Here is a 9,972-nt window from a genome sequence, read left to right as displayed (position 1 = left end):
GATTTCCTCTGGGGAAGGGGTACAGCACACAGGTAGACCTCCCCCTTATCACGTGGTCACCTGACACCTGCCAGGTTCCCGGGGTAAGATGGCTTCAGCCACAGGTACTGGAAGTGATACTCCTCAAGCCAGGTTACCAAGCTCCTGGAGCTTCCCATGTACCCAGCACCCCCCGGAATGTCTATCTCCAGGGCAGATGCCCAGATGCAAGCACCGACTTGTTGCTGACAGCTCCTTCACCAAGGCCACTTTTGGCGCTTTTCTGCCACCAGTCACTAGGTTGACCAAGCAGACAACACACTCTCTGCACTCTAAGGCATTTCTCTTTGGACTTTGTGGTACCAAAGAATGAAAAGCCATTGGATTAAAGCTTTCCTCTGGTGTAGCAGGAATTTTCTTTGGGCTGCCAGCTCACAAATGATGACACAGAGACTTATTAATTATGAAAGCTTGGCTTTAGCTTAGGCTTGGTTTTTTTTTTATGGGTCACTGAGACTTTTATTTTGCATGTAGAACTGCTGGGGCAGGGATCTTACCTGCGGCCACCCTAAAGATTACACTGGGCTTCAGACACTTAGCTTGGAAGTGAGGTGACAGAAACAATGATTCAGACCAATCACATGATTACAAGGCCGGGGTTTCCAGCAGGCTCCAGGTGGTCAGGTGTGGCTGTCTAAGGACGTCTAAGGAAGCGGCGGCATGGGAGGGACAGGCGCTGGGCCAGCTTTGAGCCGCCTCGTTGACATCAGGGACAGGGTCGAAGCAGCCGGTGGCTCCACACACACTTTACTTGGCCAGGGGGTTCCTGAAGCACCTGCCGGCAAACTTGGTCTTGCAGCCCAGCTCTTCCTCGATTCTAACGATCTGATTGTACTTGGCCAGGCACTCAGATCGGCATGGGGCACCAGTCTTGATCTGCCCAGTGCAGAGTCCCACCACCAGGTCAGCGATGAAAGTATCCTCAGTCTCCCCAGAGTGATGGGACACCATGATGCCCCAACCATTGGACTGGGCCAGCTTACATGCCTGCAGAGACTTGGTCACAGAGCCAATCTGGTTCACTTTGAGCAGGAGGCTTTTGCAGGACTTCTCACTCACAGCCTTGGCAATCCTCTTAGGGATGGTTACTGTGAGGTCATCCCCAGCCACCTGGATGCCTGCACTGGCTGTGAACTTCTTCCAGGCCTCCCAGTCATCCTGGTCGAAGGGGTCTTCGATGGACACCACTGGATAGTCCTGGATGAAGGACTTATACAGGTCAGCCAGCTGGTCGGGCGTGATGTACCTGCTGGCATCATCAGGAGATTTGAAGTCCAGGTCATACTTGCCAGACCGGAAGAACTCAGAGGCAGCCACGTCCATGCCGATGACAACCTGGTCGGTGTAGCCGGCCTTTCCAATTGCGTTCTTCAGCAGCTCCAGGGCTTCTTTGTTCTCCAGGATGTTGGGTGCAAACCCGCCCTCATCACCCACATTGGTGGCATCCTTCCCGTATTTCTCCTTGATGACATTCTTCAGGTTGTGATAAACCTCTGCCCCAATGCACATGGCTTCCCGGAAACTGGACGCCCCCACAGGGAGGATCACGAACTCCTGCACGGCCAGCTTGTTGCCAGCATGAGAACCGCCGTTGATCCCATTGAAAGCGGGAACCGGCAGGATGACTTCAGGGTTGCCAGCCAAGTCAGCGATGTGCCGGTAAAGGGGCACTCCCTTTTCTGTGGCACCAGCTTTGCAGACAGCCAGGGACACTCCCAGGATGGCGTTTGCACCAAATTTGGATTTATTTTCAGTGCCATCCATCTCAATCATCAGTTTGTCGATCTTCTCTTGTTCCACAACACTCAGTTTCTTGCTAACCAGAGCAGGTACAATAGTTTTATTGATGTGCTCAACAGTCTTTGAGACACCCTTCCCCATGTAGCGAGTCTTATCATTGTCACAGAGTTCTAGGGCCTCATAGATGCCTGTGGAGGCACCACTGGGCACGACAGCTCAGAAGAGACCTTTTGAGGTGCAGAGGTCAACCTCAACAGTGGGGTTCCCACGGGAGTCAAAGATCTCTCGGGCATGGATCTTGAGAATAGACATGGTTTGTTTCTTGCAGCCAGGTTGCTGTGCAGGAAACGAACAGATGTTTCTGCAAACACCCTGGAGAGCGTTTTGGAGAGACGTGCACACGACCCTGTTCCCGAGCTGCTCTCAGCTTAGACTTGTTTTTAACTAGCTCTTAGAACTTCAATTAATCCATTTCTATTCATCTACGTGCTGTCACGTATGCCCACCCTGCTTCCTCTGTGTCTCCTTTCGTCTCTATCACACCCCTAGATTCCTCCTCCTCCTCCTCCTCCTCCTCCTCCTCTCTGCCCAGAAACCCCGCCTATACCTCCTGCCTACCTATTGGTCATTCAGTTTTTTATTACACCAATCACAGCAATATATCTTCACACAGTGTACAAATATCCCACACTCTGGTGTGTTGTGGAATAATCTTTTCGTACACTGTGAAGATGTGTCACTCTGATTGGTTTAATAAAAAGCTGAATGGCCAGTAGCTAGGCAGGATTTCTGGGCAGAGAAGACACTGGGAAGAAGGTGGCAGTGATGCCAGGGGCCACAGAACAAGCAGGATGGGCGCCACAAAGATGAGGTAATAAAGCCATGAGGCAGAAACTAAATTAATAGAAAGGAGTTAATTGAAGTTATAAGATCTAGTTAGAAACAAGCCTAAGCTGTCAGCTGAGCCTTCATAATTAAAAATAAGTCTCTTGTCATCATTGGGGAGCCAGTGGTCCTGACAAAAAAAGTCTGACTACACTAATGTGGTTCCTCTGGTATTTGAGGAGGCTGGACTTGTAGGTGAAGTTTGCTGCACCCACACATAAGTCTTTCTCCTGTGTGAATTCTATGACACAGATGGAAGATGGATCTGCGGCCAAAACACACCCAAACAGCTTCTACCAGTGTGGACTCTGGTGTGCAATAAGGGCAGAATTTTGGCTGCAGGACTTCCCACAGTAGTGCATTTATATGCTCCTCTCCAGCATGCTCTCTCTGATGCCAAACAAGTGTAATTTTGCAGCTGAAGCATTTCCCACACTCACCACATCTGTGAAGTTTTGCCCCGGTGTGGCTAATCTGGGGTTGACGAAGGTAACAGCTTTGTTTAACACACACTCACTGCGTTCACGTGTCCTCACCTGTGTGTGGATTCTGGTGCGGAGCAAGTCTGTGCTTATGGCTAAAGGACTTGCTGCATTCACTGCACTCATCGGGGGTCTGTTTCCCATGGGTGTTCTCTGCTGTTGAGAAAGTCTGCATCTGGAATGTTCTTTTCCAGTGTAAAAGGCCTCCCTGCCTTGGTACTGATGGGAAAACTGTGCTTGACACGAGAGGCGTGATGCTGAAGAAATCACAGCTGGGCAGGAGGTCCTTCCTGCCATCCTCGGATATGAAGAGATTCCCCGCTACGCTCACTCTGCATTTCTTAGCATGAGAAGCCCTGTCCTCATCCTATGGGAGGTGCCGCCTTCCCTGGCTGCTTCTGATACTAGGAGACGCTTCCCCGAAGCAGAACTGTGGCTCTGGCAACGAGGGGGCCGCTCTTCATCACTGAGCACTAGCTGTGCCTCTTGGTGCAGTGGCGGGCCCTCGGCCACAGCAGGCTTCCCCACTTCCTGTGGAGGCCCTGACGTCCCCCGCAGCGGTCCTGATGCTGCTCCTGGTGCACCAACAGCGCGGGTATGCGAGGCAGGGGTGGTGGCGGGCGTGGGTGGTGCCGTGCGCGTGGGCAGCTGCTGCTCCAGGCCAGGACACAGCAGGTGTCGGTGTCAAGCTCCCGGCGTTGGTGCGGTTGGCTGGGGACGGTCTCGAGTGTGAAGAGGTCGGAGCAGGCTACAACAGTGAAGGCGAATATGAAGCTGCTGCGGCACGAAGGGAGGCCATGGACCCTGCCACGGTCAAGCAAAAGGAACACTGGTTTAAAAAGGCCTTGCAGGACAAGAAAGGCTTCATCCTCAAGCAGATGAAGGAGAGCACCTGTCTATTCTGGGCTGTAGCTGGAGGACATGCATGAGGTTGTGTAAAAGCGTTGCATGGACTATCCAATGAGGATTGCTGACTATTTCTCCAACCAGGTCACAAAAGACTTCACCACCTATATCAATCGGAATCGGAAAAACAACTGAGATGAGGCTATGGCAGAGATGGTCAACTGTCCTGTGAAGATGTATCAGTATAGCACAGGAATTTCTGTAGTGGAATCTAGCAACACATTCATTCCATGGGATCCATCAAAATGAAGATGAACCCATCTGTGTCAGCTACCACCAGAATATCAACTACAATTCAGTGGTGAATCCTAACAAGGCTACTATTGGTGTAGGGCTAGACCTGCCATCATTTAAACCAGGGTTTGCCGAGCAATCCCAGATGAAGAATGCCATAGAGACATCAGAGTAATCATGGGTTGAACAGCAAATATTGGAAGACAAGAAATGAGCCATAGACTGAGAGGCCACAAAAGAGGCCATAGAAGAGCAGGAGGCTTGAGAATCCTACCTGCAGTGGCTGAGGGATCAGGAGAAACAAGCCCCAGAAAGCCCGTACCACACGCAGTTCAGCCGCAGCAGCAGCAGCAGCCTCCAGTGGCCTGGAGGAATGGACTAGTCGGTCCCCACCACAATGAAGTCAGGTTATCACCTGAGCACCCCGAACTGCATGTGGAGCTAGGCATTAAAGCCCCCTCCCCAGGCACGGTGTTAGCTCTTGCAACCTCCTCCACTCTGCGCACCAGGTACAAGCCGTCAGTTCTGGGCAGGAGCTGACCAGGCCACCCCTCCTTTTATGTCCGGCTACCCTGTTCTGGAGTGCCTGGTCCTCATCCAGTGGATGTCCCCCTCTGCCCCTGCAGGTCTGAATAATTGGGATGGTGATGAGATCCTAGCATCAGTGGGTACTGGCAGTGTCCCAACAGGAATACCTAGACAGTATGAAGAAAAACCAAGTGCACAGAGAGCCCCCCCCCCCCAGACAAGAGTTGCTGGAGACCGGGGACTGGGCACTGTCGTCTGATCCCTGACTCCTGCCCTTTGATGCCACCCTACGTTCTTTGGCTTTCTTCCCTCTTGGCTTCCCTCTTTTGTTTCCTCTTCACCACTTCCCTCTGGCTGGCCCACCCATCCATCTCTTCCCTGCCACCAACAGTCTCTGCCAGCTGATGTGCCCTATTGGCCCTGCACAGCACCGTCTCAGCATTCCACAGGGGACTCTGGAAAGGGTGCCGAGGGTAGGTGAGGGGCACGCAGAGATGGGCCATCTGGCAGCCAGGCAGCCCCGAAGAGAGAGACACACAGACAAAGGGAGTCTTCTGCTCGCCCTTCCTTACCGATCAGAGAAACTTGTCGCCCCTCCCCCACAACAGTGACAGTGGACGTGGGAAATTTTCCTTCCTAGTACCTCAAGAATCTGAACCTTCAGCCGGGCGGTGGTGGCGCACGCCTTTAATCCCAGCACTCGGGAGGCAGAGCCAGGCGGATCTCTGTGAGTTCGAGGCCAGCCTGGGCTACCAAGTGAGTTCCAGGAAAAGGCACAAAGCTACACAGAGAAACCCTGTCTCGAAAAACCAAAAAAAAAAAAAAAAAAAAAAAAAAGAATCTGAACCTTCCATGTTAAATTTTTCTTTATTAAAATGTAATTTTGCCAGGTGGTAGTGTATGTACATCTTTAATCTCAGCACTCAGGAGGCAGAGGCAGGTGGATCTCTGTGAGTTTGAGCCCAGCCTGATCTACAGAGTGAGTTCCAGGACACAGAGAAACTCTGTCTCAACAAACAAACAAACAAACAAACAAAACACATAAGATGCACTTTTATCTTATAAAATCAGCAAATCAAAAACAATGCCCATGGCGACGCTGGCTCTGTGTGGATGGCATCTCTGGTTTAGAGACAGGCAGGCTGACCATGAGGCATGGAGGCAAAGAGATGGATTTCTGCTGTCTTCTGGCCTCCAGCTCCTTGGAGGGGCCAAAGATGGAGCCAGAGGAAGGTGGCGGCGTTGCAGGCGGCAGACTGGCTTTGGACAGTGAGACCCTGAACTTGCCACATCCCTGGGGCTTCCACGGCCACTCGTCTGTTTGCAGTCTTGGGGTGGGGGTCTCTTTGGAGATCATGGCTGCTCCCCAAGATTTGAGTTTAGAGGATGGGAGCAGCCTTGGCAGATGGAGCACCATGCCCTACTGATGTTAACAAGATCCTACATCTGTAATGTCCTTAGCATGATAAAACTGAAGGGAAGCTCTCACAGTGGGGATTCCCTCCCGGACCCCAGATTAGGCACAAACTACACCCAAACACCTGTTTTCACAGAGAGATCCTTCATTAAGTGGAGAAGAAAAGTTAAAGTGGCTGCTTTCTGACTCAGACAGAAAACAGCAACAAATGACCTTGCAGGTGTCATTCTTCAGAAGAGAAAAAGCGGAGGTCTGTGTTAGAATGGGCTAGGTAAAGGAGATAGAGGATGGAGGAGAAGGGGAAGGGGACAAGGGAAATGGGGAATTTACCCAGGAGGGACAAAGGACTGCCTCTGGGTAGAGGGAGACAGATGTGGCACATGGGAAATGGTGCTTCATAAAGGTAAAGGGAGCCAAACAGGACTTTTTTTTTTTTTTTTTTTTTTTTTTTTTTGGTTTTTCGAGACAGGGTTTCTCTGTGTAGCTTTGCGCCTTTCCTGGAACTCGCTTTGTAGACCAGGCTGGCCTCGAACTCACAGAGATCTGCCTGGCTCTACCTCCCAAGTGCTGGGATCAAACGGGACTTTTGATCGCTGAACTTCAATACCTTGATAGTTGGACCGTGGTAGTCAGCCTCAGGAGGAGGAAGTGGGTAAATAAGGGAACAAACCGTAGTGGCTAGCTTTAGGATGTGATCTAACAGCTTTTAACAAGGCAGAGGGACTGGAGAGAAGGGCAAGGCCTTCCAGAGACGCATGAGTGGGCTAGAGCCCCTTCAAAAACCAAATGTCAGTCTCCCTGAAAAAAAGAAAAGTAATAAAAGATCCATCAGACAGTGGACTCAATCATCAACATTGAAAAATAAAATTAACTAATTAAAGAAAAGTACTTAAACCAGATCCATCTGGTTGTTCTCACTAGTTAAATTCTCGTGCATTAAAGTGTTCATAATGGAACCATTGGGAGTTGTTAAGCAATGAAAAACATAAATATGTTCATGAAAAATCCAGGAATAAGTACATGAGGCTCTCAGGGGGGATATCAGGGCTAATGGCAATGTGACTAAAAGCCTGCTGTGCTGAGAATGGAAACATTAGGCCATGGAGAGGATCACTGGGGGGGCGGGGCAGAGGAAGGGTAGATGGTGATGAGGTAGAGCAGAAAGGCAGGCTGTGCCTTTGGCCTGTTTCTGTGTGGACAACTATCAGTGTGGGCTTGTTTATTGTGAAAGCGCCACTGAACAGAGGCGGTGTCCACACCGGAAACCCCACCGCACCTTTCTAAGGACAGTGCAGGTTATGAGCACATTCACAGCACACACTGCAGAGGGAGTGGGAGGGCAGTGGAGACCGAGAGGTGCTGTCACCTTAAGCCAAAGTCCGAGTGGGCAAAACGTCAAGAATGGGGTTTGAAGGCACCAAACAAGCCGCTGGCCCCGTCTCTGTTTTGCCGTGAAAATACTAAGGGACACTGGAAGGGTTTCTGGATCCATCCTGACCCAGAATGTCAAGCCACTCCTCATTCCAAACTCACCAAAGCCAGTTCTCCACAAGACTGTCTTGGTGTGCCTTGCATTACATCTGTTCCCTGCTCCACTAGACAACTCCATGAATTTAGGAAGATACAAGTCCTGAGGGGGACATAATAAGGCAGATGGGAGGACAGGCAGCTTGAGACAGCCCTGACCGACAGACCACAGACAAGGAAACCACCCATGAAAAAGAACCTCAGAGCTGGAGAGGTGACTCAGTCGGGGAAAGGAGCCAGCTGCCGAGCCTGAGTTGAGTACCAAGACCTGCATGGTGGAAGCGAGAAGAGAGTCTTGAAAGTTGTCCTCTGACTCCCATGCTTATGCCTTGATTACCCCAACCCCTTCTCTTTCTCAAATAAATAAAACTTTAAAAAATGTTTTTAAACCTCAGAGAAACATCTTACAGCAACGGCTCAGTGCTCCCCAGAGATGCTGGCACCATCGGACATGAGCAGCTCTAAGGAGAGAACAGGCCCTCATTACAACCCTGGCACCCATAGCAAGAACAGTCCTTGATAGCTGGGTGGTGGCGCACGCCTTTAATCCCAGCACTCGGGAGGCAGAGGCAGGCGGAGCTCGGCGGGTTTGAGGATCAGATGATCTACAGAGGGAGTTCCCGGACAGCCAGGGATACACAGAGAAACCCTGTCTCAAAACAAAACACCAAACAAAAAAATCCCTCAAGAAAAAGAAAGAGAAAGTGCCTCACACCCTTTCCCACTAGCAAATTCCATGCACTTGCCTCCAAAAGTTGCCTCCTGTGTGCACCCACCCAGTGTTCTTTCCTTCTTAAGTTCTCAAGGTTGGCCAAGTTGCTGGGAGCATTCAGTTCACATGCTCAACATAGCCAAAATCTGAAGCCTGATTCCAAAATCTGAAGCCTGATTCTCCTTCCTGATGCTAGCTAATGGCTCCTTCCTTCCAGCCGACGTGAAAAGCAACCATTGAGCTATCCCAACTCAGCTGGAGCTGCTAGATCTCCACCCTGCTTCAAAGCATCCACGGCTCCTAATTCTCTCATAGTAAAGGCTCAGTTCCTCATCTGCATTCTAGGCCTGAATCCTGTATCTTGGCTCTCTAGTCCCCTAAAACGTAAGAGACAGCTCTGTCTTGCCTCTAAGCATGTATGAATGCCCAGTGTTTTCAATGCCTTATATAGGACATTGTATCAATGGGATGTGTGGTAGTTTTAATGTAATTGGCCCCCGTAAGTGCATAGGGAGTGGTATTATTAGGAGGTGGCTTTGTTGAAGTAGGTGCATTCTTGTTGGAGGAAGAGTGACCAAGATGTAGCCAGCACCATGTCTGCCTGCTTGCCACCATGCTCCCCACCATAACGATAATAGACTGAACCTCTGAACTGTAAGCTGCCACCCTAATTAAATGTTTTCCTTTATAAGAGTTGCTATGGTCGTGATGTCCCTTCACAGCAATAGAAGCCCTAACAAGACAGGATGTATCCATACAACCCCTGGTCTGAACTCCAGACCCCAGAAACCATAGACCTAGTGGTCCACAGTGGCAGGTGTGGAGTCCCAGCACACAATGTCATCACCCTATGAATAGAATATGGGGGTGAGAAGAGCCTGAGACACACTTGTGGAAAGACTGCTACTGTAAGTAGAGGGCATCTATGGTGGGGACCTGAGCATACATGACCCTGTCTTTGTCCTGGAGAAAAGTAACTCTCAAATGACTAACATCTTGATGTGAAAATCAGACATTTGACAGAAAGAAACAGATCACCTCTCCATAAGCAAGGTTCCAGTTACTCACTGGGAAGCCTCACCATGGATTTAAGGTGTTTTGTTTTGCTTTGTATATGAGTGTTTTGCCTCCACGTGTTCTGTGAACCATGTGTGTACGGTGCCCATGGGGGCCAGAAGAGGATGTTGTATCCCCTAGAACTGGAATTACAGATTATTGTGAGTCATCATGTCCTTGCTGGGAATTGAACCCTACTCCTCTGGAAGAGCAGCCAGTGCTCTTAACCACTGAGCCAATATTTCTCAGTCCTGCCACTGTATTTTATTTTATTTTGAATATTTTTGATCCTTCTTCACAGGTTACCTAGACCACTTTTGATTAAGAAAGCTGTAGAAAGTTAGTAACCACCACCAGCAGATGCCAGGGGGTGGCATGAGTCTATTTTCCATAGTTCTGCTTTGTGGGGTATCTGAATGCACTGTTCAAGCTCAGACTTGCTGGAA

At 50.0% G+C, this 9,972-nt stretch overlaps 1 protein-coding gene and 1 pseudogene across 1 annotated transcript; one reads left to right on the top strand and one right to left on the bottom strand.

The window, feature by feature from the left end:
• Positions 1 to 779: 779 nt before the first annotated feature.
• On the bottom strand, positions 780 to 2,188 carry LOC128125483 (alpha-enolase-like). The gene has a single exon (XM_052762932.1). It carries the CDS (start codon positions 1,918 to 1,920, stop codon positions 787 to 789), a length of 1,134 nt encoding a protein of 377 aa, XP_052618892.1. The 5' UTR covers positions 1,921 to 2,188; the 3' UTR covers positions 780 to 786.
• A 442-nt stretch (positions 2,189 to 2,630) lies between these two features.
• LOC128124017 (OTU domain-containing protein 5-like) lies at positions 2,631 to 5,080 on the top strand (annotated as a pseudogene).
• Positions 5,081 to 9,972: the final 4,892 nt, after the last annotated feature.

This window comes from Peromyscus californicus, unplaced genomic scaffold, assembly GCF_007827085.1.
Source record: "Peromyscus californicus insignis strain IS unplaced genomic scaffold, ASM782708v3 Scaffold_4__1_contigs__length_199733344, whole genome shotgun sequence".
NCBI lineage: Eukaryota > Metazoa > Chordata > Mammalia > Rodentia > Cricetidae > Peromyscus > Peromyscus californicus.
The sequence above is the reverse complement of the archived record's forward strand: the minus strand, read 5'-3'. Positions and strand labels throughout refer to the sequence as shown.

Bases quoted from the DNA above. Each gene is read 5' to 3' on its own strand.
- LOC128125483 (XM_052762932.1), bottom strand. From the start codon at position 1,920: ATGGGGAAGGGTGTCTCAAAGACTGTTGAGCACATCAATAAAACTATT.